Here is a 27799-nt window from a genome sequence, read left to right as displayed (position 1 = left end):
CGTGCGCCTGCGTCGGGGACTCGGCTGGCTTACTTGTCCCGTCGTGCGTACAAGCAAAGTGCCAGTCAGTAGCGCGAACAGCCCCGAACGGCACACACGATGGTCGCGCCTAAGCACGCGCTCGCCGCCGCGCTGCTGTGTGCTCTTGCAGGGCAACTCGGTGCTGGAGCTAGCCTGCATTGCGCCATGAGAAGAGAAATCTCCCCGTGCACCTGCCGACGTGAGGACACCGGCACCGGCACTGTCTTGGTAGTCTGTCAACGCATCAACGCTTATGAAGAAATCGCACGAGCTTTAACGAATAAGTTCAGTACCGAAACTAAAATCGGCCTGGACATCTCTTACTCGCAACTTCCGGATTTTGCAGAGCACAGCTTTCGCGAATTGGGACTCTCAATCACGAGGCTGAAATTGAACTTTGACAACCTAAGGCAAGTCGCTATGAAGTATTGTTAAATCACCCCCGGAAAATGCGAGATGTGGTGGGTTTTTTAACATGTGTTGCTCTTTTCAGTGTGAATTCTTCGTTGTGTAAAGTCATAATTACATATTTTGAATAACATTCACAATAAATGTGATCGCGATATCAAAACAATGTGTGAGTTGAATGAGAAAACAACAGGTCTGTGATAAGACGAGCGCAATACCGATGAGGATCGGCCCATTATCAACTGAGTGGGCGGCACCCTTTACAGGGTTGACAGTTCATCAGCTATGAAAACATATTTCGAAATTTTTTGGCCCACAGAACTCATTTTAAATACACATTAGCATTGGTATAAAATCTCAATCGCATTCTTCTCTCGGTATATTTCCCTTCAAATGGTGTTATTATTAAGATATTTTCTTATCAGCAATATTATCAGCAGCTAATTACTACAACATAAACGCATGCTCGAAAAGTGAAGATGTGTTAGGTAATTGACGTTCTACGAAACTATTTTCGGTACTATCTTTCTCATAAAACAAGAATTAAGACGCCCGTGACCCGGAGGTTCGATTTTATTGACCGTTCAATTGATCTTCACAGATTTTCCAGTCAGCCTAATTACCGGTACCCTCTTCATAGCATTTTCAAGGGGCCCTTTAGCTATTCCTTAATGTCAGGTATAATTCTTATGGGATGGTTGGTTTTATTTCGTTTACATCATCATCAATGATATTGGTATTCAAATATTCAAACTTAGTATCTGGCAGATGCTGATTTAATACCTAATTATATAATGCTGTTGAGTTTGCATTTCGTGTCGAGGTTTGCGAGGTATGAGGATGACATCTTAGAGACGGTACTCGATAGTTTGTCCGGGTTATCTAAGGTCGCTTCTAAAGCAGTAAAATTGAATGATATCATATTGGTCTTGTATCAACCGTGTTTACCCATTAATAGGGAACTAACAAATTAATGTGTTAAATGTTTATCAAAACTATTAGTAAATGGGTTTTTAATATTTGTTTCTCGTAAGTACTTTCTTAAATACTTTCCACGGAATCATTACGTTTTAACTAATTTAAAACATTTAACATGGATAGCCTTGAAAGACTCATTGATTCATTCTTTTGCCTGAAATGTTCCTTCATACTATAAAGGATTATATTCAATAAAACTAGTAAAGTGTTTCCTGGAAACCACGACACTGAAAATGAAGGCATGTACAAGAGCTAATGTTTTTAATACGATAAACAAATAAATCTTGATTGACTGATAGAATCGATATATTTCTCTCAATAATGGTTTTTTCACAGCGCGCAATGTAAGATTATTAGTATGCGTGAGACGTCCGCGCTATTTGGTTTAGCATTCTATTGCGGGCTCATAGAGTAAAATCTTATTCCTCATTTACGAACGGTACTCGTTTGTTACAGTTTCGGATCCGAGGATGATCATACGTGTAACCATATTGCAATTTGATTTAACTTACAGTTCTCTGGCCAGTCGCCTACCGGCCGTCAACCCTTGTTAGGAATGAACTTATTAATGAAATAAAACAATATTGATGTAACTATCAGAAAAGTAACGGAATCATAACAAACGGGTTTCAAAGATAAGAGAGATTGGCATTTATTGACTCAACTACAATCTACCAGAAATATGAGTGCTCGTAGAAAATAATTTATAGTTTAAAAAACATTAATATATATTTATACTTTTATTAAATTTGGATTCAATAAGTTACCGAATTACCAGCTCTAGTGATTTTGAATTTTTCAACGGTTCATCAGACGTTGAAGCCTTAGCATGCAATAGCCATAAAGATTATAAGATCTTCTATTTCAAAAGCTAAAAATTAGTTATCTTGTTCATTCCGTGCACGGAATCAAATTATCATTGTGCAATATAATGTGACTTTATGGTAATTTTCCATAACTTTTTTATGAACTCTAGATAAACAAATAAACCGACGTATTCAATGTTAACTGTCTTTTCTTCTTAAAAAAATAGGAGCCAACTGGGAAAAATCTATAATTTTTACCTACACATCTCGTTTGCCTCAATTTTATAGATTTGCTGGTGCTTTACAGAACACTGTTGCTTTTTTCCAGAATACAACAATATATCCATACTTTATATACTTGAGATATTTTAAAAACCAAATTTTCGGAGAATGTCCTAGTCGTTTCTACTCGTCGCCGAATGGTCTGCTTGGTGCGGTATCGCGTCGGTTTACATGTCCACACTTTACAAAATTTTGTATACGGCCTAGAATGACCTTTGCGATGGTTGCGTTGTCGCGCAGTACACAAACCCATAGACTCAATCCGGAAAATCAAATCTAAATTCTGCAGGAACGCCGTCGGTGCGACTTAGTTTTTAAGGAATGTAGATCTTCACGACCATCTGGGTTTGGAATCCATCAAAAAATTACAAAAACAACTGTGGACCGCTATTTCGGAATGCCGGAGCGACATTCAAGCCCTCTTGTCTTAGTCGCCGCTAGCTACACTCCTGATCCGATTCATGCAGGAGCCAGTCACCATCAACGCCCTAGATACCTACGACCTAACGGATCTATCTATACGACCCACTCTGAATTCTGTTGGACATTACTGATAACAGCACTCATCACACATCACATAACACACCTCATCGTAGTCGTCAAATTCGCCGAAGAGTTCGACATGAACCTTAGAATCAGCTCGTTGAGTTTCTTGCTGGATCTTCTCATCTAATGGTAGATGCACTCGCGCTTAAGCTGTTAGGTCTACTCTAGGGGCGCTCGGGAAGCTGTGGGAAAGCCTTCCCCTCCTGGTTGAGTTTTCGAGCTTAGCCAACCCTCCTAGCCAAACGCCAATGGCTCTTGACAAACCGCGATCCGAATATCCCACAAAACTGGACATCGCAAAACAAATCGATTTGCTATGCCATGCTTTCAAATGTATTTCGGGCGGGCTATTCCTTAAAACAGTATGATGTGACAGTTTCAAAGAAGCGAGAAGAAGTGAGCGATGGTGCCTGAAAATATTAAATTATAAATATGTATTGATGGTAACAATCTGCACTCAAGTTAGTATACGAAGTATTTATTTCATATTCTGATCGAGCTTTTTGTTCCCTTTCGCCCTAACGACAGACATTTTTTATAGATGAATATTATAAATACATATTTTGTTATTTTATGTAGAACGTTAAGTCACCGTTCCCGAGGAAACGGAAATGACGTTATGTAAATGGAAAAAAGTGTCCTTTTACTAAAGTAAGGATGCTTTTAAATGCTGGTATTTTTACCATTTAGTTTTTTTTTTTTTTTTTTTTTTTTTTTTTATGATTGAAAGTTTACTGGTGGCCCGAAGGCCTTTCCAGTTTCACCAGGACAGGTGGGCGAGCAAAGGCTCAGCCAAGAGAGGTGGGATTTGCTAACAACTGCCCGAGCGCCTCCGAAGGAGACCTAACAACTCAAGAGCAATTGTTTCGCGAATGAATCTACTACCGGATCGGAATCGCGACCCGCTGAGAAGATCCGGCGAGAAACTCAGCGGGCTGATGCATGGGTTAGGTTGCACGTCGACCTCTTTGTCGAGTTCGACGAGTACGGTTACCGGGGTCCCTAAGCCTGCCCCTAGTATTAGAGCTGAAGGCATCTAATGCAAAGGTTATTGGATCTGATGGATCCGTAAGGACGTGTCTAGGGCGTCGACGGTGACTGGCTCCTGCATGATCAGGATTCGGGGAGTAGTCAGCGGCGGCAACGATAAGGCGATTATCATGACGCATAGCCTTATCGAAGTATCGTTCCGACGCTGACTTCATGTATTTCCGAATTGATTCGAGGCCCAGGTCGTCGTGTAGGTCAACGTTCCTCACGAACCACGGAGCCCCGACAGCTAACCTGCAAAAGCGGGATTGTAGGGATTGGAGGGTGTCTATGTGTGTGCGGGCCGCGTGAGCGAACACCACACTCGCGTAAGTCATGACGGGCCTTATGCAAGTTTTGTAAAGTGTCACCTTGTTCCGAAGGGACATTTTACTCCGCTTACAGATCATGGGGTAGAGTCTACCGAGAATAAACGCGGCACGGTCACGGACTGATTTTATATGCGGGCGGAATGTCATCGACGCATCCAGGGTAACGCCCAGGTACTTGACCTTCCTGGCCCAGGGTATGGGTTGTCTAAAGAGAGTAATCGGGGGTGTGAGATTCCTCCTCCTAATCCGGGAGGAAATCCGTGTGGAGCTTCCCCTCTGAAATAGCACCGCAGTACTTTTCGCTGGGTTGATGTCTATGCGCCATTTTCGGAACCACTGTCCTAGGGCTAGGGCTGCGCTCTGAAGCTTCTTCGCGATTAGGGACTTATTTCTACTAGAATAGTAAACAGTCGTGTCGTCGGCGAATAAAGCTAAATGGGTCGGCGGCGACCGGGGAATATCGTTGACGAATAAGCTAAATAGGAGGGGTGAGAGGACAGAGCCTTGCGGGACTCCAGCTGTGAGAGGTCGTGGGGAGGAGCGGGTTCCCTCGACTCGATATCGAAAAGAGCGGTTCGACAAGAAGTCCCGTATGATGAGCACGAGACTATCCGGCACGCCCATGTTGAATAGTTTGAAAATCAAACCATTGTGCCAGACTTTGTCGAACGCTTTTGCGACGTCGAAGAAGAGAGCTCCCGTGTATAACGGTTTTGGTCGATTAAGCCCCACAAGAATGTGCTCCGTGAGGCGGTGCACCTGTTGAACGCATGAGTGATTTGTACGGAATCCGAATTGTTCATCGATAAGAATGCCCTTGGATGAGACGAAGTCTCTGAGGCGTTTGTAGAGCAGACGCTCATACAGTTTGCCTAGAGACATGAGGAGGCTAATCGGGCGGTAGCTCGTCGGATGATTTTTTGGTTTACCGGGTTTATGTATGCCGATAACGTCCGCTTCTTTCCACACCGCGGGAAAGATACAGTTCGCCATAGCGGCATTGAAAATAGATGCCAACATCACGATGAGTTGGACGGGTAGAAGTTTAATAACGCGGTTGGATATACCGTCGGAACCGGGAGCCTTGCGAGGACGTAGGTCTTTGATCAAGTCTTTAACTTCCATCGGGGTGACGGGTGGTAACGCATCAGAGGGTGGCAAGGAGGCTCTGCGTTCTACCTCACTGTCTACTAATTCTACATGAACAGGGTCCACGGATTGAGTGCTGGGCGTGCACTGGGTTTGCAATGTATCGGCCAGCAGCTCTGCTTTTTCGTCATCATCGAACGCTGCGAGTCGGCCCGAAGGGCCTACGAGGGGGGGCATAGTTACTACCGTATCCGATTTGAGAGTACGAGCTAAGCGGTAGTAAGACCTTTGAGAGGGCGCGAGTCCTTCTAAGAAATCAGACCATCTGGCATCTCGGACTTCGGTGATGCGAGACTTTACGTCGCGTTGTAGGGCACGCATTCGAATACGATTTTCCGCGGTAGGATACCTATCGTACGCACGGATCGAGGCGTTCTTAGCTCTAAGGAGTTCCCTAATATCGTCGGGCAATTTGAAGCGGTGAAGGAAGTCCTCCGCTACAACTTGCTTCGATGACCTATCTAATGTCGAGGTGATGTGTGACGTTACGATGTCTATGGCTTCAGCGGTATCCTGAGGAGACGGGATAGAGTCCGGACTAAACGGAAGCGATGGTGGATCAGATTCAGCCAGGCTGATGCCCAGCGTGTGCCAATCCACCACAGTCCTCGTGACGGGAACGGAATCGGGAGCGCGACCGAGCTTCATAACGACGGGACGGTGGTCTGAATCTAACTCTGAAACTACTTCGATCGAGTGTAAGCGCAGAGTTACGTTTTTTAATAACGCTATGTCGAGTATATCCGGGCGATGCGCGATATTTAGCGGGTAGTGAGTCGGGGTTAGCGGAGCGACGATATCGAAGGCGAGATCATCGACTAACGCGTCAAGCCGCCTGCCATTCGGGGTTGTGGTGTGTGAGTTCCACCTGATGTGTTTACAATTTAGGTCGCCCGCCAGAATGACAGAGCTCCCCATACCGAGCAGCGCCTCGATATCACTGCTTAGAACGATCTTATCCGGTGGAAGATAAACGGACGCGATAACGATCGGCGCGTGTCCCGTCAGTGAGATTCGGCACACTGATGCTTCGATATTAGCGAGCGCGGGAGGATCGAGCGGGACGCAATGCAGGGCTCTTCTATAGTAAATGACGGTACCACCACCACGGGCAGAGAGCCTGTCGTTCCTGACCATGTTATAGTTCGCGATTTTAGGGTCACGGCGCGCGGGCTTAAGTAGGGTCTCCTGCACTAAAAAGATATCAATTTGGTGGTCACGCAAAAAGTCAGAAACCTGATCACGTTGATTTGCGAGACCGTAAGCGTTAAAAAATCCTATCGTTACGGATAGGGGCTTTATTCTACTTATATACGCCATTGATTACCGGCGGAGTGAGGGGAGGACGTACGTATTTAATGACGCGTATACGTCGGCGTATTCCTGCACAACGGCGATAAAGTGTTGTGCAGTGGAGGCAGCGCGAATGGCGTCGCCCAAAGCGTTAACGCGCTCAAAGTTGATCGACTGAAAGAAGTCGATCGCTAAAGCGAGATTGTCGGACGCGGTCGGAGGGCAAGTCGCGGGAGAGGGACGAGTCGCGGGGGCGGGACGAATCGCGGAGGAGGGAGTTGTAGCCGTGTTCGTGTACGGCAGCGGTTTTGCCCAGGCCGAGACACTGGGCACCGCCGCCGGAACGAACGCTGGCTTAGCCTGCGACGCAGAGGGTGCCGAGGCTTTGATGTCTGGGCCGGAAGCTCGGAGGCGGTTTTGGCGGGCGACGCGGCGATTTATTTTAGGGGCTCGGGGGCAACCACGGTAATTCGCGGGGTGACCCTGTGTTCGACACAGGACGCAGCTAGGCGGTTCCGTCGCGGTTTTTTGGTCGCGAGCGCAGAGGGCCGTGGCGTGATCGCCCAAACACTTAACACATCGGGGGCGCGCGTGACAGTTACGGGAAGAGTGCCCGTACAATTGACAGTTATGGCACTGGCTAGGAGTGCCTTTTTTATGGGGGGCTTCGACAGCGATACCAGAGAGCCTACAGACGGTCTGTGTGTTAAAGATTTTCTTACCCTCGGGGGTAGGCTGGAGAGCGACTAGAACCATATTATATGGCTCCCTACCGCGACCGGTGTGCATACGGTGCACAGAATTCACTGGTAGGCCTTGTTCTAACAGGTCGGCTTTTACGAGCTCTACATCTAACTCTTTAGGGATTCCGCGTATTACAACGCGGAGTTCGCGCTCCTCCTGGAGCGTATACGTATGGAAACTTATACGCTCCTTACGGAGGTAAGAAGAGAGGGCCCTATGGTCGTCGGGTGTTTGAACCTTAATTTGAATGCCGTTCGCGAGGTTACGGGCATTCGTGAAATTTATATTTTTGGCCTTAAGGGCCAGGCAAACTCGATCCCAAGCTGCCTTCTCCTGAAGGATAACCGGGGGAGGGGTCTGGGTTTTATTTTGTGCCACCGGACGCGGCGACGGAGTGGCACGGGCTGGGGGCGCAACGGGAGTCTGAGGGCGGGGGCGCGACGCGTTCACGGCTTTGCTAATTTTAGCGGCCGCGGGAGCTCGAGACTCCGCGGCACGCTTCTTACCCTTCTGTACCAGGGTGAATCCATCCGTCGATGAGGCGGGGGCGAGGTCGACCTCCATGTCCGAGTCAGAGTCGGAGCACGAGGAGGCGGGTGCAGGCGACCTACGAGCAAGTGTAGGTGTTTTAGAGGGCGCGACGGAGGCCGCGGATGATCGCTCAGCTGAAACGATGGTCACGGCGGACGACGCAGCAGCTTTTCTCGCCAGTATAGGCGACACGGGAGCGGCAGGCACGACAGAGGCTGCGGTGCTCAATGCAGAAGCTCTGCACGCAGGTACAGGCGACGCAGGAGCAGCGAGCGCGGCGGAGTCCTCGAGAGGACTCGCAGTGTGATTGGCCTTGAAGGCCAAAAACTCCGAGGCGAGCTGTGGGTGGCGAAGTCGGAGGAATTCCGCGAATACAGCGTCCATGATCGCTGAGTACCCAGGTGGGGCGGCCCCGGGTCTTGAAAACACTCGCCTTGCGGCGAGGCCCCAACTTCTCGGACCTGAGCGGTTCTATTGAACACAGGTGGCAATGCGGCGCGATTACTACAGGACAAAGAAAAAGCACAACAAAACAGAAATTACGAAAAGAAACAAAACAAATAAATACTTGCAGGAAACCACTTTGTCGGCAGATGTACCACGAACACAGAAACAACAAAAGGAAACAAAACAAATAAAAACTTCCAGAAAGAGCACTTAGTCGGCAGATGTACCACAAACACAGGCCGCGCGAACAATGGCCGGGCTAACAAAAGCCGGGCGAACAAAGACCGGGCGATCGAGTGGACGATGAGCACGTCCGCACGTGACGGGTGCCTCTATCGGAATGACCATTTAGTATCGAGCCACCTGATGGATAAGTAAGTAAGCAGTTTATATTTTGTGAACCTGTGAATGCTGTTATGAATCCCAGCTTTGCCTCTAAGTCGTAGATTTAGCGCATCTGTTCGTTTTTTTTAATTATAGTCCAATACATTTAATGTAAGAATAGAATTTTTCTAATGACAAGCTATTGACTAAGTATCGCCGGCTTCACCATCTCTCATCACTTTTGTAACGTTAATTATGAAGTATACAAATATTATTTTACTGACTGATTGATATTTTTGTACACAGTACAACAACAACAAATTTATTATGAAAAGAATTTTTTTTTTAAAGAATATCTCCAAAACAGAAAACATTTACGAAAAAATTTTACATGACGAAACACATTTTTAAATTAAAGTCGTGCTTCGAGTCAAATACTGTAATAAAGTCGTTGTTAGTACGTTAGCCTGCTACACAGATAAAATTATTTATTATCTATTAATTAACTTTGCCAATTTTGGGTGGACAGTTACCTACTATTAACTTAAAAGTCAAACACGTAAGAGATTTTGCCGCCAAATTTTCAATAAACGACATCCTGACATTCTGATACATATTATTTTCTTGACTATTAGAAAACAGCATTGCAGAAATTTCTAAAGACTACGCTAATTTTGTATTGTATAAAATATGTATAATAAAAGTAAAAAATTGTTGCACCAATATACTAACCAATAAACCTGAAAAGTTATTGAAATGAAAAAAAATTAAAAATGTGAGATTTTTTTTTTTAAATATTATCGTAAATAATTATTAGAAACTTAAATAACATTCACAGGGGACTTACCTGCCTGAAAAAAAATCAACGAAGTCGATGATGCCTTTGTTTTGGTCGCGACATTTCAAATTTACAACTTGCACATTTAACAATTAGTTAAATGATTTTGAGGAAACCGTTTCGAATTCTTTTATTCAAATTATTATTATTTTATTTTAAAACTAGACACGTTCCATATTATGCAATATTACGACGGTAGTGTCGTAACATTCGACAGTAATGTGAACTGCTTAATAGATTACACCTGAAGCGAAGCCTGTGCGATCACTCCCTTATTTAATTGATGTTTTTATATTATTTGTTATCAGGCAATGAATTCGAATTCAGTGATGTACAGGTAAAATACTCATTAGGTCGCTGAACTGTTTCTCTATTTCCACATCATAAAACTATATAAGAGACAGTCTTTATTTTCATTCAACGTTGTCGTACTGCCACGTTTTGCTAATATACAACACCAACGATCGGGGCCAACAAGCAAGTTGATCAATCGTTACATTTATGCTGTTCTATTGGTGTTTTTATTAGAACTGATTTTTTTGTTAAAAATAATAAGACCGTGCTTGTAACTTTTATATGAGCAACTATTAGAATACAGCTCAATACAAAATAACTTAGCAGCGCATTTTTGTGAATGTTCACGATTGTTTCTTGTAAATTTCGAATATTAGGCTAGAGTTACTGTAGGTCAATTGCAGTTCTGTTTTTAATTTGTTCTGTTGTTAATAGAACATTGACATATCGATTTTTCTAGCAAAATAATAATATTTTACAGGATATCGTCTGAACATGTTTTTGTTTTAAGATAACATACAATGATCTGCCTATTTTCTGTAAGAACTTGAATCCTCTGAACTCCTAGATATTTTATTAGTCGTAAGAATTGATTGGTAAACTACATTTGTAAACATCATGTTTTTGCAGCGGAGCAGGGGCAGACGAACTCACGGCTGATCTGATATTATTGTAAACGAAGACTAGAGGTCGCAGTCTCAATTGCGATATAATAATGGATATCCCTTCAAACTGGGAGCCATTAGCCGTGGCAGAAATAACATGGACGGTGATGTTGCATTCGGGTGTACAATATAATCTAAACCCAAACAGAATGCACAGTGAACAATCGATAGAGATAGCACTCCCTTCAGACGTTTGTAAGCACATTGTTTTTAGGCATAAAACACACTTCGGTCGTCAATAATGAAATGTAATTTATTTATTAATTAAAATTGGTGATTTATAAAGCCTAAATACCTACCTACATTTTGTTAGAGACAAATAACTAAATCAATGAGAATTTAATATAAATTAAGATAAATAATTATAAATTAAATATAAAAAGTTGTCTTTTATATATTTAATCCTGTTTCCTTAAGCTTGTAACAGGGTTTGCCTGTTAGGAACCGCTTCAACGTAGATCGACAGAATTTTCAATTACTACGCTTAAATATAAATAAATGTTCTATTTTCGCATTCTTTACGATTATCAGATTTAATTGTAAATTTGTACAATTGCACGCATGGGTTTTTCGCATAGCACCATTGCATAGATTAAGCGAATGAAAAATGGTGTGTGCTTCGTACATTTAATAATACTTAGTCACTTCAAATCGAGACCAAATTCACCAGTTCAAAAAAACGCACAACAGACTTTTATAGCTGAGACAAGAAAATAAAACAATAGTAGATACAATCGTAATGACCACAGCTGTCCGGACAACATGATTAATTACAACAAGAGAGTGACAAGATCTTGTTGTGCCATATAACTGACTACGTACGTATGTTTATTTAATAAAGCAAGAACATTATTCTGAAACAATAATAAGATAAAGTAAAAATATGAAGAAAGAGATAATGTGATTGTCACAAAGTGAGATACCTACGTGTTATATTTTTGTCGATGTCACATTATAGGAAACCTTTTCAATAGCTGTATATTTTAGCATTTGGAGAGGCCTATACCTATCCAGCAATGGAATGCTATAGGATGATGATGATGATGATATTTTGGCACTGTTTCATTAAGATTTGAATTTAAGGTTCTTGAGTGCCGATCTTAAATAATAGTTGAAAATCGCATATCACATAAATTTGGTGACACATGATCTGTATTAATTTTGAGTTTCATTTTTTAATCAAAACTTACAAAATATATGCATTATTTAAAATAGCTGGTTCAAGTCTTAAAAGATTGGTTTCTTAATTATTTATCGCAATTATGATATTAAAAATGTAAATTTGATGCTGAAGTTTTTAAGGGTTAAACTTACGATTCTTTATTTTGCATGAAAAATAAAGAAAGTATGTCTTTTTCAGTTCATATTACCTATAAGATTTTCTGCTTACAAAGGAATTTATCTACTTCTTTTGTCGTGTACATCTAGTTTAAAATATTACGATTTGATCATTTTGAGATTAGACGAATCCTCTTTGACATTAACGCAACAATTCACTCTCCTGTACAGAGTTTATGTAGAATGGCATTTGTCATTTTTTTTACACGCTTTATATTAGCTTCACTTGTATGTATGTTTGTAACTGACTCCTTTAGACGCGATTTTGACTCACTTTAAACGGCCGGCCAGATTTCATTCAAACTTTGTAGATTTATCGAGGACCGATGACAATACACTAATTTCATAAGATTATTCCATTATTCAATTTGCAAACTAAGATTTTTGCCAATTTATATAATAATTTTTATCTATAGTAGATAAGACAGGAATTGATGTTAAAGTACTTAATAGTTTTAAAAAAAACGCCATTATAGAAAATTTAACTAAACAATGAAAAGTAAATAATAGTTTAAAAAAACTAAAAAACACGCTTTATATAAAATTCAACTAAAACATAGATAATAAATTTTAATAAATTTAAATTGAGAATAGTGTAAAAAAATATTTTATTTAAAAAAAAGCGTGGGGCGCTTTTTAAGATATTATTGAAATAATAATTCTTCTACTCATATCTGTCAGAAAAATATTATATAATATTTATAACTAATAACACCATGCACATTTTTTACACTATTTTCAATTTAAATTTATTAAAATTATTTTCTGTTTTTTAGTTGAATTTTATATAAAGCGTGTTTTTGAGTTTTTTCAAACTATTATTTATTAAAATATGTAATGAGTCACAACCGTAACAAATCACTATGTAGGTACTGCTGACGAGCTCAGTCGAGCCTAGCGGTTCGTTTAATTGTATTTGCTGGTCCCGTTTTGTAATTTAATTACCCTTTGACCTACGCGAGAACGTCAATTTATGAATCGTTCGACTTGCTCCGGTGTACCTTGAGCTGTGTGTCAGCTGCGTACTTAATCCAGTTCGCAAAGATTACTATGCAAAAAACACTTTCTCCTTGACCTATGTACTTGTAACAGATATTTTAAATTTCAATTTTTAATTAAGTTCGGTTATGTGAACTGTAATATTTGAAAAGTGACGTGACATTTGCAAATGTAGTGTCACAAATACATCTTCAGACTATGAAACAAAATTTAAACTACGAGTATATAATGTTAAGCGAATTTATGTTGATTTTGGGTAGACTACGAACTCATCATCTACTTATTGTTGTTAATAGTTGTCGAAGCCTTTACACATCACTACTCGATGTAACTGTCACCTTGAGACCTGGAGCTTCAACCTCTCAATAAAATCAACTCAACGTTTATTTCAAAATGACTATCCCTCCTACCCTTCAAACCCAAGCACGTAATAATTAGCTTTTGTCGTTTGTGTGTTTTAGCGTTTGCCTTTGTAAAATAGAGTAATTGCTTTAAAAATAAGTATAGGATTTCTTTTCCGCATGGGTTTACCATCAATATAAAAAGGCATGTTCAAAAATATTCCAGGCTACATTTTAATTTTTTATTCCGCATTAGTATGTACCTACTTCATGACAAAAGTCATCGCCGTCCTTGAACCCTATTGAGTCCTATCACTCAATATGAATACACGAGCTTTTTACCTTTAGGCCACAGACAGTATCGTACAACTTAATCGTATAAGCCCGATTACACCAGGCGCATTAACTATTGTCACCCCAAGGACATTTTTTTATCTTTTAATCTTTTTACCTTGTAGATATAATATAATATTCTTTGTGTTTCTAGTGATTGAAATTCGATCGTAATCACTGTTCATGATCGAATTAGAGTTTAAGCTTCAAGACTTAGAGCTATTTTATGGACAATATTTTCTCATTGGTTTTATTATTGCGGTTTTGAAAAAAAGAAACAATAAGGCAACCTGTTGACACATGAACAAAACAATGGTACTTAATGGTACAATGGCCTTTGGCTGTTTAGACATTAATATTTGCAAATTTTTATTAAAGAATCTGATTATATACCTGAAAAAGCAGATTCTTCGAATGGATTTTAAGCTCACGGTCGTTTAAAATTGCCTGTGAAGGCTTACTTGAATAAGAATTTTTTTGATTTTGATTATTTTTTACCCAAATAAAAAACACTATTCAACTAAATTTTATGATTACTTAAGTAACAACCCTACTCTGTTATTTTCGCCATATTACTAACATAATTAAATATATGTCAACTGGAGCGCCCTTGACTTACTTTCCCATAATTTTGCTGAACGTGTAGACTCCTTCCATGGTCAACTAAATTTTTATCGTATTATTTTGATATGCAAGTAGGTGTAAAATATGTCTTGTTTACCACTAATTTTCGTTTTCTTTAACATGTTAATACGAGTGAGATAGCTTATTGTGTTATCACTAACAATCATACACAAAAATAAGTAAGCACAAAGGACATTTGGAAGATATTATCTTGTTGCATTATACAGCAAAATAAAAACAGTACAGTTACAGCAAAATAAAAACCTGACAGGCCCATATCGACCTGTTATCATGCATTCTGTAGTTGAGTTAGATTAAATTAGATGAACATATAGGGTTAACTAAATATATTTAGTCAATAATATTTATTCCTATATAATTCTAAAAATCGTGACCGAAAAAATCTCTACGAAACCCTACCCTATATTCTGACCTTTTTTGTACCAATATTTTACTACGGAAATACACATATATTGACTACGTGAACATTACAATTAGTTAAAAGCCTCCATAACTTCTGTGATGTTACTCGAGCAACCGATTTTTCCTCCATTGCTCCTGCAAAGCCAATCGAATACGTAATTTCGATTAAGGCATTACTAGTGTGTCGAAGGACAAGTGAACTTCACGAAGTTAAATCGGATTTTTGAAATTTGGCTACGAGACTCTCAAAATGAGTAAACAATAATGATATGTAGAAATAATATTGATTGGTTTTTTGAACTAATATTAATTGAAAAATAACATACACAAATAGTCACATTCAAATGATTTTATATAAAATCAAAATAACACTTAATTACACGAACATGCGTATGTGAGTAATCACACGGAAATCATAGATTTTGAGATCAATGTGTTGTAGGTTAGCCTAGTTTTCGAATCTTATGGGATCTTAATAAAATTTTCATGATACAAACAACTTCTGTTGCATAACAGAATAACACAACTCAATGAACTAATTTGAAAGCATGCAATGGATGAGATGGTTGGTAGTGGCTGTGAAGGGCGTCGGGTGCCGACACTAGGCGCCGCCGGGCGACCATGCGACCGTTTGGCGCCGCCCCTACTTTGATAACCCCGGAACGTTGACCCGTTCACATTAGCGTTTACTAAACTCGCATCACTTGCATACATCAAGCACGATCTAAAGTAGCCCATAATCATTAAAAACATTTCGTATATTGAAAATTTTGTTTAGTTTTCATCTGCGTCGATAAGTGTACAAAACATTAGCGATGTATCTCCTATCTCGTATTCACAATTACAACACGAGATTTCGATAAGTATGTTGGAAAAAATACTTGTAGCTCTTGTGTTCTCATTCCCCATTTAATCGCCTTAATATTTGCCGTATACATACCTACATACGTAAACGTGTACGCAAATTACACAACAATGTTAATTAACTAATTATACCTAGTTAAAGTAAAAAAGGAAATTCGTAAGAGAAGACAAAACATTCTTTTTCTAACTTTCCTATTAAAAAAAAAAACACGGGATTTCTCTTGTGATTGTAATATTTCATTAAAACATTAAAGTGTAATTATTTACATTGTGTATTTTTACATCGTAGACATCGCCTTATATGGTTGGTAAATTATTAGAAGATCTCATAACTTACGCGAAAAACATGTTAATCATTTAGGTTCAATGTATACTTAAACATACCATCAACAACACTAGGGGGCATACTTTTAATTTATAAAGTTTCTAATGGTTTAATAAACGTCAGGATATAAAACATACATAAAACATGTATTCAACTGTTTCGAGGATCAATTAGCAAAAGTTATGATGTGAAAATAAGATATTGTTACATTTACTACTGCAATTAATATTAATGTTGATACACTTAAACGTCTTATCAAAGCAAACATTGGGTAAGATACATACGATTAGAATTTAGGTAGGAACTGATCGATTTGAAATGTGGGATCTGTAAATTATTCAAGCTAAATAATCGCAAATTAGGTACCTAGTTACTTTTAAATTGTACGATAAGTAATTCATTCATTACCTATCTAATCATTGAAATAATATTTAAAAAAAAAACATTGAATACAGCAGTCTCGAGTTACAACGTTCCTGATAAAAAGTTATAATTGTCACAGGATTTATTTTTACCCTTTGTCCATTGCAGCCGGTGTCAACTGATAGCAAAGTGTAAGCGATTTTTATTTATCTTAATAGCTATTAGGTAACTAGGTAAGAATACTTCGTTTTGTATTGTTCAATAACTACGACTGTTTTCTCTCATTTTCTAAAACTAATTTTCAGTTGTGTGCGGCGCAAAATTAAGACAAAATTAAAAAAGGTTTTTATGACTTTTTTGCATCATACCATATGCCCACGATGGAAGGTACCTTAAAATCTGATAGAGTAAAAAGAGTTTCAAGTGTTATATTCGTCTAAAAACGGACGGACCAATTCATGTTTAATATTTATCATTAAAAAAAAGTATGAGATAACATGCATTCGTAGTTATAACCATAGTTTGCTTTATGGCTAATTCAGTAAAAACTATACAATAGATGCGTGATCATTGTCTCTTGTTTTAAATTCAGACCCTTTAATAAATACCTGGTAAAGTTTATTCTTGAATGTTTGAAAAATCCCGTAAAGGCTTAAATACTAAACGTTTTTGATTTCCAGTTTTATTTTATTACTAAAACCGAAATTCTCAAACTCAGACTTTTAACAAAGAATTCATTAGAAATTAGATATTTCGAAAAACAAGGAATATAGAAGCGAAATCAGAGATTGGATGAGAGATAGCCAAGACCTCTGTAATGATTGCTAAATTAATAAGTATTGTTTAGGAGTAACAAAAAGTTGTACCAACTTTTAATACCTACCTGCCTAATGCTAGTGATGACACAAGCAGGAAAATGTTAAAACCTAGACACGTTCACAAATCTTTTTAACGTAGAAGTTCTTCGTCACGTCTAAATACTTGGCTCTTTTTTTATTTATACCGTTACCTTATTTTTACCGTTATCCACTAAATAATAATAAAAGAATTCGTAACAGGTCAGCATCATAAAAGCAAAGTTTAATTTAGACACTGAAGCAATTTCTTTCTACCCGAAATTGAATACTGAAATCATTGTATGCAATGAAATAAGTAACGAACGCCGGTGTTTTAAAGATGTTGTCACACTCCACCTGAAATAGGACGGTGAGTGCTAAGTGTGATTGTTGGTAGCATCCGAGTGTTCCATAATTTGTAATCGATGGCAAATCAGCAATTGATGGAGCTGCTTCTATCGGACATGCCGAAGCGGTTTTTATCTATTATAATAAATAGAATTACAACATTGCATTAATAAATTATTTTAATTTAATCATAACTGAGTAGCAGCTTCTGGCATATTAAGCCCTTTCAAAATATATTAGACGAAGCAGTTTACCCCACTGAGTTTCGCACCGGATTTTTCAGTGGGTCGCGATTCCGACCTTGTAGTAGATTCAGCGAAGCACTGCTTTTGCTAGAGTTATGTAGTGTTAGCAATTCTCTCAAATTGAGCTCGTGAACTCACTTACCGGTCCGCGCGTAGTTGGAATAACCCATTAATTAGCCTTTTTTTTTGATTGAAAGATTACTGTTGGCCCAAAGGCCTTTTCAGTTTCACCAGGACAGTTGGGCGAGTAAAGGCTCAGCCAGGAGGGGTGGGATTTGCTAACAACTACCCGAACGCCTCCGAAGGAGGCCTAACAACTCAAGAGCAATTGCTTCGCGAATGCATCTACTACCGGATCGGAATCGCGACCCGCTGAGAAGATCCGGCGAGAAACTCAGCGGGTTGATGCATGGGTTAGGTTGCACGTCGACCTCTTTGTCGAGTTCGACGAGTACGGTTACCGGGGTCCCTAAGCCTGCTCCTAGCATTAGAGCTGAAGACGTCTAATGCAAAGTTTATTGGATCTGATGGATCCGTAAGGACGTGTCTAGGGCGTCGACGGTGACTGGCTCCTGCATGATCAGGATTCGGGGAGTAGTCAGCGGCGGCAACGATAAGGCGATTATCATGACGCATATCCTTATCGAAGTACCGTTCCGACGCTGACTTCATGTATTTCCGAATTGATTCGAGGCCCAGGTCGTCGTGTAGGTCAACGTTTCTCACAAACCACGGAGCTTCGACAGCTAACCTGCAAAAGCGGGATTATAGGGATTGGAGGGTGTCTATGTGTGCGGGCCGCGTGAGCGAACACCACACTCGCGTAAGTCATGACGGGCCTTATGCAAGTTTTTTAAAGTGTCACCTTGTTCCGAAGGGACATTTTACTTCGCTTACAGATCATGGGATAGAGTCTGCCGAGAATAAATGCGGCACGATCGCGGACTGTTTTTATATGCGGGCGGAATGTCATGGATGCATCCAGGGTGACTCCCAGGTACTTGACCTTCCTGGCCCAGGGTATAGGTTGGCCGAAGAGGGTGATCGGGGGTGTGATATTTCTACTCCTAATGCGTGAGGAAATAAGCGGTGAGTTTCTCCTTTGAAATAAGACTGCGGTGCTTTTCGCTGGGTTGATGTCTATGCGCCATTTTCGGAACCACTGTCCTAGGGCTAGGGCTGCGCTCTGAAGCTTCTTCGCGATTAGGGACTTGTTTCTACTGGAATAGTAAACAGTCGTGTCGTTGGCGAATAAAGCTAGCTGGGTCTGCGGCGACCGCGGAATATCGTTGACGAATAAGCTAAATAGGAGGGGCGAGAGGACAGAACCTTGCGGGACTCCAGCCGTGAGGGGTCGCGGGGAGGAGCGGGTTCCCTCGACTCGATATCGAAAAGAGCGGTTCGACAAGAAGTCCCGTATGACGAGCACGAGACTATCCGGCACACCCATTTTGAATAGTTTTACAAATCAAACCGTTGTGCCAGACTTTGTCGAACGCTTTTGCGACGTCGAAGAAGAGGGCTCCCGTGTAGATTGGTTTTGGTCGGTTAAGCCCTACGAGAATGTGCTCCGTGAGGCAGTGCACCTGTTGTACGCATGAGTGATTTGCACGGAATCCAAATTGTTCATCGATGAGAATGCCTATGGATGAGACGAAGTCTCTGAGGCGTTTGTAGAGCAGATGCTCATACAGTTTGCCTAGAGACATGAGGAGGCTAATCGGGCGGTAACTACAGTTAGCCATAGCGGCATTGAAAATAGATGCCAACATCACGATGAGTTGGACGGGTAAAAGTTTAACAACGCGGTTAGATATACCGTCGGAACTGGGAGCCTTGCGAGGACGTAGGTCTTTGATCAGGTCTTAAACTTCCATTGGGGTGACAGGTGGTAACGCGTCCGAGGGTGGCAGGAGGCTCTGCGTTGTACCTCACTGTCTACTAATTATACATGAGCTGGGTCCGCGGATTGAATGCTAGGCATGCACTGGGTTTGCAATGTATCGGCCAGCAGCTCTGCTTTTTCGTCATCATCGAACGCCGCGACTCGGCTTGAGGGGCCTACGAGGGGGGGGGGGGGGGTTATAGTTACTACCGTATCCAATTTGAGAGTACGAGCTAAGCGGTAGTTAGACCTTTGAGAGCCATTAATTAGGCTACCAACGATTAGACAGGAAAAAAATGTTTAAAAGCAACTACTATCAAAATTGTAACAATAATATTGAAAACACGTTAATAGACGTGATAGGCAATAGAAAACTTCACGTAACCACCAAAAAACATTAGAAAATTATTTGAAAGAGAACGCACGCATATTCTACGAGAGCCAAGAGCCAGTTTGCCAACTCCTTATTAGATATTTAGAAATAGTTATCAGTAAATAAATTGTTAAGTATAAATTTTCAGAACGTTAAATCCAGAAACCACCCTTTTCCACTTTTCCCAAATCCACTTTTTTTGTTAGTTTTGAACCGAGCTTTTCTCTCGTGATTTTAGGGTATGAGGTTTATGGTATAAGCATCTTTTCAACTTATTATCAATGCCATCCTTTGCGTACAAGTTGGTGATTGCGGTATCCTTGTTAAATACTCAGAGAATGCTGCAAAGTCACTGGTGAATCTTCGAGTTGTCCTTTACGGCACACAAGGCAAAAAATGTGGTGGTACTATTTTAGGCCAATACTGCGCAGTCTGGTTCGATCGATCTAGGCAAGCAAAGCAAAATCTAATATTGTGGTGAACCTTGGGAATGGTCTTTCTACACAACTGCTGTCGGTTATACAAAGCATGTGTGTGTATTATTTATTGTTCAGTACTCTTCATGATTTTAAGGTAATCCCTTTGTTGCAGTGTGCTAAAGGAAAGCGTCTTTACCAAATTGGATTTGGTGGATTACTTCAGCTTAGCAGACAACTCTTTGCCGGAGTTACCAAGGCATGTGCTTCAGCACCTGCCTCACGTAAAGACACTCGATCTCTGTAGGAACAAGATAACTAAGCTCACCGAAGAAGATTTCCGGGTATGAATTACCTAATATTTTTAATAAGTAAACCTTTTAAATACCTATATCAAATATATATAATACACGCATGCATATATGACATTATGCTTCAAAATATTAGTTATAATAGGGCTCAAGGCTGAATTATTGTTTATTCAGGTCAGCAAAATTTATCCATGTTGTGATTTGTTTTGGTTTATTTTAATACCGACAATTTTTTTATGAATCCTGTGTGGAAATAGTAGATCTTTGATTAACAACTCAAAATATGAATCTGAATAATTTCAATTTTAAAAAAATTATACTACTGTTGAACTGAACGTAGCATGACGTAGTGAAACAAACACGAAATGTCCATAGTCAACCATGTCTTTCGATTTTAATAGTCAGACAGAATATAATATCTATGTACAGGAGTTTCTACAGGAAATTAAAAAACAATCTTAAAATGAAAAAAATTGGTATTTACTTTGTTGTTTTTTTTAAATAAAGGATATTCAAGAATTGGAGCATTTGTTGGTCGCTGACAATCAAATATCAGAAATAGAAAAAGACGCGTTGCCTAAGGGGTTAAAACATGTACATCTAGGAATCAATAAATTAAACACATTGAACGGAGCTCTCAGAGATTTGGATGATCTAGAATGGATTTTTATCAATGCCAATAATCTAAAATCTATTGAGAACGAATTACCCACAGTAAGTATGATCTTCAAAATTTTAACATTAATATATATACTATAATATATAAATCTACAGTGGTTTTTACGGACGTTCCGTTATAACTACTGAACCATGGATCCGATTGACTTGAAACTTGGTATCCGTGTAGAAAATACATGTACTTAATGGATAGGTTAATATTTATATGAATGTTGGACTCCCTACACCGGTTGCGGGGACGTTAATGATGAGAATGTTTGTGAGGGTGAGAAATAATAATGTTAATTTAAAATGCCCAGCGAAGCGGACGGGTACCTACAGCTAGTCTTCTTCCATCTTCTTCTTCTATAAATATAAAAATGAATTACTGTTCGTTAGTCTCGCTAAAACTCTAGAGCGGCTGGACCGATTTCACTAATTTTGGTCTTGAATTATTTGTGGAAGTCCAGAGAAGGTTTAAAAGGTAGATAAATATGAAAATGCCCGGAATTAAATAAAAATAACAATTTTGTTTTACCTTTGATGTGTCCCCCGTCGGAGGGATTCCTTTTGTTTGTTTTAAGTTTAGTTTATACAAAAAAAAATGTTTTTATATATCGATTGAGGCACTACGAAGTCTGCCGGGTCAGCTAGTTTGTAATAATAATTAATTAAATATTTTTTTGTAGAAAGCCAAAAAAATGCAACTTATTCATGCAGCACACAACGAGCTTCAAAGTTTACCGAGCGATTTAAAACTAATGCCATCGCTACAGTCTTTGTACTTCTATGGAAACAACATTAAATCTCTGGACGAAACTTTGCAAAAATCAAGAAATCTCATGAGAATAGGACTTTCATTCAATAAAATCGAATTTGTAAGTGTTTTATCTCATGTTTACTTTAATTATGAAACAAAGTATACCTACCTAAGTAGGTAGATTTAAAAGCTAATTTTATAATAATTGTGATTCATTAGTACTCAATTTAAAAAAATGCTTAAGTATTTGAATTATATAAAAAATATAAAGTTGAAATTATTGTCAATGCTAAAACATTTTTCTAACTTACAGTTGACTAAAGACGATTTCACTGAAGCAGAAAAGTTAGCTGAACTAGACATCGCATACAATGAACTGAAATATTTGAATGGCTCCTTGAGAAGTTTAAAATCATTACGATACTTGAACTTGACACACAACTATATGACTGAATTTTCATTGCAAGAAATTAAAGGTCTCAGAAGACTATCTGTGATAGATCTTTCCCACAATCAAATAAGTCTTCTTACCGGGAGCTTGGAAGTAAGTTTTGTATAAAAACGACCGTTCTTTGTTTTTAGTTATATATTAATTAGTTGAGTAGACGTAGTAGTTTCCCAGGGGACAACATAAAGCAAAACAGATTTTGGGGGTCCACGAGATGGAAAAAACGCCCTTTAGCTAATACAAGTTCATATTTGAAGCTTTCAAGATACTGAATAGGTTGTATGACGTGTACCAACTTAATATAAGATTGACTAATATTTTATTAGAAGCATCATCGTTATAGTTTTACATTTATTTACAGAATTTATTTTAAATTTATTTATTTTGTTAAATTTTGCCGTGAAAATGTTATCAAGTTTACTTACTTAACCAACCGCAAAGTTTTGAAATTGGTAAGTATTGTATATCAATAGGGAAAAAACTAGAAATAGCATTTTTAAAGTAATTTGGCTAGGCGGGTCAGGTATCGGATAATTTTGGAACAGGGGTTTCTTATCCAAGATAGTTTGGGAATCCCTGGTCTATATGGTAAAAATAAAATAGTTACTGGAATCCACAGATATTACAATCTCCAGCTGAAATGAATAGGTAGATATTTACCTTAGGATATAAAATAGAAGTCTCCATAAGTAAAATAAATCAGTCGTCGTATATATTGCTGTCATAAATCAAACCCACAAAAATAAAGATCGCGTTATTACTGGTGGTTAGGCATATTGTACGCACGCACGAGTAGGTGTAGTACTCATTTCTATTGTGAAGCAGCTGTGTTTTATGGATTGAAGGGCAAGACCACCATTATACTATACAATTGAGACTTACTTAGACAACATCTCAACGAAGGTAGCGGCATTCACGTTGTGAAGTCTATGAGCTGAGTAATCACTAAACAGCAGGTGGATCGAGATTCTGTACATCCGTCTAGATGTAAATAAAGAAAACCGTGTAAATCAGCAGGATGGAGGAACTCACCGATGCCTGCTTATAAGACACCATACAATCAGTAAAATTAAAGGGCTGAAATGGTTTCATAGAGAATGTATTTAAGGAGAGAATCTTACTGCTGAGGATAAATTAAGGAAAGATGGTTGCAATAACTAGATGTGGCTGGTGTCACGTATCGGTATCTTCTGATGAATAGGGAAACGAAATAGGATTATCTGAACTCAAAGTATAAGAAATGTATTGAATTAACGTTTAACTTTGTATTGCAGAATTTAGTAGATGTCGAAACACGCGTTTTGGAGTTGCGATTAGACCACAATCATATCTTCAATTTAGGTGGAGCGCTAATGGGTCTTCACGGTTTATTGCGACTTAATTTGAGCAACAATCTCATTCAAAAAATTTTACCGGATGACCTTTTAGGTCTAGAAGACTTGAGGCTACTTGATGTCTCGTACAATCATATTACAACTTTAGAAGAAACGTCGAAGGTTTGTGATTTCTTAAAAAAGGTACACAAAGAATTGCAGGGCGAGCCAAGCGAATAATAATATATAATACCTATTTATCTATTTTAAGCTTATGCGATTGAAGGATTCGAGTCTGGTTAGATATTTTAAAACAAAACTGATTACTTTCAGACATTCTTGCCGTCACTTGAAGAGTTGATAGCACATCACAATAACATAACAGTCCTGGATAAAGATTTTCATGGATTGCCGTCACTTTGTTCTGCTGATCTATCGTTCAACAAAATCCACACAGTAAATTATGACCTAGTTTCGAAGTCACGATGTACCATTAACGGAGTGCCTAGTATTTTGAAGATTTATCTTCAAGGTTTGTAAATTACTCTTTCAATTTTATGGATGTTTCGAAAGTGACGCAAAATGTGCTGAATAATCCTTATTTTCAGTATTTTATCTGTTCCGCAATAATAATAATTAGCCTGAGCGAATGGTTATTATTTATCGGTAAATAATTAATTATCTTAAATGTGCTACTGCGACGTTATACCTCTTGCATATGTATCAACTCCGACTAACAATATATCTAAATACATAATTACTTCGAAAACAAACTTATATTGAATTAAAAGTGAACTTCTGGAATGTTACTTTACCTATTACATAGAGTCTGTGTAATTGGCTTATTACAGGATGCTTAAAAAACTCTTACAGATAATCCTGTGTTGTGCGACGACCATCTTTACGAACTGGTGACAGTATTTGAGAGTCTGAATGCTCGTGTTAGTGGAGCATCTACCTGTGTCGCCCCACAAACCACGGCGCCAATTTTGATGCGGGCTCTCAACGATATTGGGCCAAAGAAAGAAAATTCACCACTAATCGTTGTGGCACACATGGTCCCTGATATTCGTTTGGCGCCGCAAGATAATTTAAATCATGAAACTGTATCGTCTGCAATTCCTCAATTTGTATACAGACGAGTTAACCCTCTGTACCGCCATGTACTGCCAGATCAAGAAGATGGAATATCGGTAATAGCAGACCCTCCGTTAACGTTACCATCTACAAATAGGAAAGTTGTCGTAAAGTGGCCAGAAGAAACCAGAATTGATAAACCCTCGCATCCTTTAGCTGACCAAATGCGTCTGCGCGAACTCAACGAATCACCACAGTGAACTTTGGCACAAATGGCGCCGTGTTGCTTTAAAGTCGACGCCATCGAACTGAGTACTTCGCCTTCGGAACAAATATATACTGCTCTACATAGAAAAATGGGCAAGATGTCTTTAATTAGGGCAGGCGAAGATGAAATAACTATTAGATTAAACCTATTAATTTAAATACATTGTAAATAAGAAATTCTGTGTAGTCGGTTCTATTTTCGGTAAATCTGTTTTCCGCATTATAATGTTTATGAATAAAGCAAATAGTATGGACATCAACCATTTTAAAAATTGTTTTCCAGGCAAAGACATTTACAATTTTATTGGTTATGCCCGATTGACATTCTTGTGTCTAAGAATTATGCATATTAGTGTAGTATTGGAGAACAATAAAATAAATATTGAATAATATTATATTCAGTGTTAACAGTAATAAATTTGCTGTTTAAGTGGCTTTGGACCTGATAATAATACTCATAAATATAACTGTCAGTACTTTTCACAGACAGTTCGATTTAAAGAAGTGTACAACTAGTTTAATATTTTGTTTATTTTAAAGTAGATAAGAATCTATTTTAGTATTAATATTGTGATTACTATTGTCGTGGAACAAAATGTAAAATAACCTAGACATTGTGAGTTATATTAACAAAAAACTAAGCCAATGTATAGAGCTGATAAAATGTGTGATTGTAAAAACATTTTTTCATCATTTTTCTGAATTGTATACATTCTAAAGATAACAATCCTACAGATGTATTTACATTTTTCTAACGCTAACATCATGTTTCAAAATAGGAAATGAACAAAATGAAAATGAACAAACTACCTAACAAACTTTGATTTTGATTTTGACTAATTTTGCATGAACCCGGAACAAACTATATCTATCTTGTTTTCAAAGAAATTATGTATTATAATCCGTCTCATTCTACTGTTATCTGTAAACAATTTTCGTCAAATATGATATAGCAAATGCACTGCACACTTTGTGCAAAAATTGTAAAATAAACTCTAGCAGCAGTCACCAGACAATGAAAGTGCCTAAAACAAACAAGTGATATGAAAACAAAGACAAATAATAGTGCATATTATAATTATTTATTTGCTCTTTGATTATTGCAGGATCAATTATTTAAAACATATTCAATTGATATATTTTTGAATACTCATCTGAAATGTTGCCCTTTACCTAATGTGTTTGTTTACTAGACCACCGCAACTTATTTTAAATTTAAATGAGTTTTTTTTAAATCATTATCAAGCTATTTGTATACAGCCATATTTTAAATTTCATGAAAGGTATTCTTTGCATTTGTCATCAAGCCTTATATCAATTTAATATTGTCAGCTTTTTCAAATAAACCCATTTTATTCAATAGTTATAAGTTTCACATTACATCTAGCCATCTTATTATTAGTAAAGCCAATGTGTATAAACGAAATGTGTTCTAAAATAACAGAAATTTAATAGATATTATTTCTATGAACTACAATTCTGTTAGAGTATTTAAATTTTGTAAAATAATACATACTAATAAAAATAAATGTTCTAATTTGTTTTTTTTTTTGTATTTGTTTGTAACCTGTGATTAGAAACAGTTTTGTTTTAGATTTATTTTACCAACATTTTAGAAGAGACAAATTACTCATATTTTATACTCTGGACTATTTAAATGATTTGCCTGGTATAGTTTAACTTTTTCTAATCTAAATTATGTCCATCATGGTTATAATAAGAGTTACCTCAGGGAATCCTCTAACTCTGTATAGCTACTTGATTCGGGCTTGTAACGAAAAATACAGTATCTGCCGTTCGATTGACGACTAACTATTTACAACATTACTTTTCAATAAACAGCCTTATAAATTCCAATGAAATATCTTCATTCAACAGATGAAAAAAATTTCACATTATGTACCGGTAAAATGGGGCGATTAGGGATTGAGAGGCGAATCGGGAAAAAACCGGGAAAATCTTTCGACGCTCAATATAAGTTTTATATTCGTTGCAAAATCTTCCATTTTTTGTAGTTTAATAGTAGAATGTTGAAAGTTCACAAAACAACTCTGAATATGCATGATAATAGCTGCTAACTTATAAAAAATCGCGTTTCAAATTAACTTCCTGTGGTGGTAATTATTTTAGTGCTAGAAACTTTGCTCTCTTTTATTTATTTGATAATAATAGAAGACGACTATGATTTATAAACGTTATTTAGTGTTTGAACCAGCATATATATTAAAGGTAAGTCTCAGTTGTTATTGGTTTTAATGTATTTGATTAAATAAAAATACATGTAAAAATCTGTTGTTTTTGGGGATATTGGGGACGTCTTAGGTACAAATAACAACGAAAAAGGGGTCAATTGGGATGAGAATATGTGAAATGGAAACGACCTAAGTATAAATATGTACAGGTTTGTAGGGTTATCTATGTAGTTATAACAATATTTTTTAAATTTGTTGGTAAAAATCTGGTTTATCGAAGTGAAATTGGGAATAAGTCTTTAGTTGAAATAGATAAGCAATTTAATATAAGTAAGTCGATTTTGCAGAGACATGTAACAAGATCAATGAAATCT

At 38.2% G+C, this 27799-nt stretch overlaps 1 protein-coding gene and 1 long non-coding RNA gene across 2 annotated transcripts; one reads left to right on the top strand and one right to left on the bottom strand.

Moving 5' to 3' along the window:
- On the top strand, positions 1-26770 carry LOC101738493 (toll-like receptor 7). Its single transcript, XM_004929800.5, has 8 exons — positions 1-431; positions 20576-20744; positions 21219-21425; positions 22058-22246; positions 22442-22672; positions 23851-24072; positions 24223-24421; positions 24763-26770. Exons 1-8 carry the CDS (start codon positions 100-102, stop codon positions 25224-25226), a joined length of 2013 nt encoding a protein of 670 aa, XP_004929857.1. The 5' UTR covers positions 1-99; the 3' UTR covers positions 25227-26770.
- Positions 25747-27589, bottom strand: LOC119628425 (uncharacterized). The gene is made up of 2 exons (XR_005244596.2): positions 26961-27589; positions 25747-26665 (listed from the first exon to the last, which is right to left on the bottom strand). It is a non-coding gene; the product is annotated as an uncharacterized LOC119628425 (long non-coding RNA).
- Positions 27590-27799: the final 210 nt, after the last annotated feature.

The sequence above is a fragment of the Bombyx mori genome, chromosome 1 (genome assembly GCF_030269925.1).
Source record: "Bombyx mori chromosome 1, ASM3026992v2".
Lineage (NCBI taxonomy): Eukaryota > Metazoa > Arthropoda > Insecta > Lepidoptera > Bombycidae > Bombyx > Bombyx mori.
Note: the sequence above shows the minus strand (reverse complement) of the source record. Positions and strands in the feature narration are given on the sequence as shown.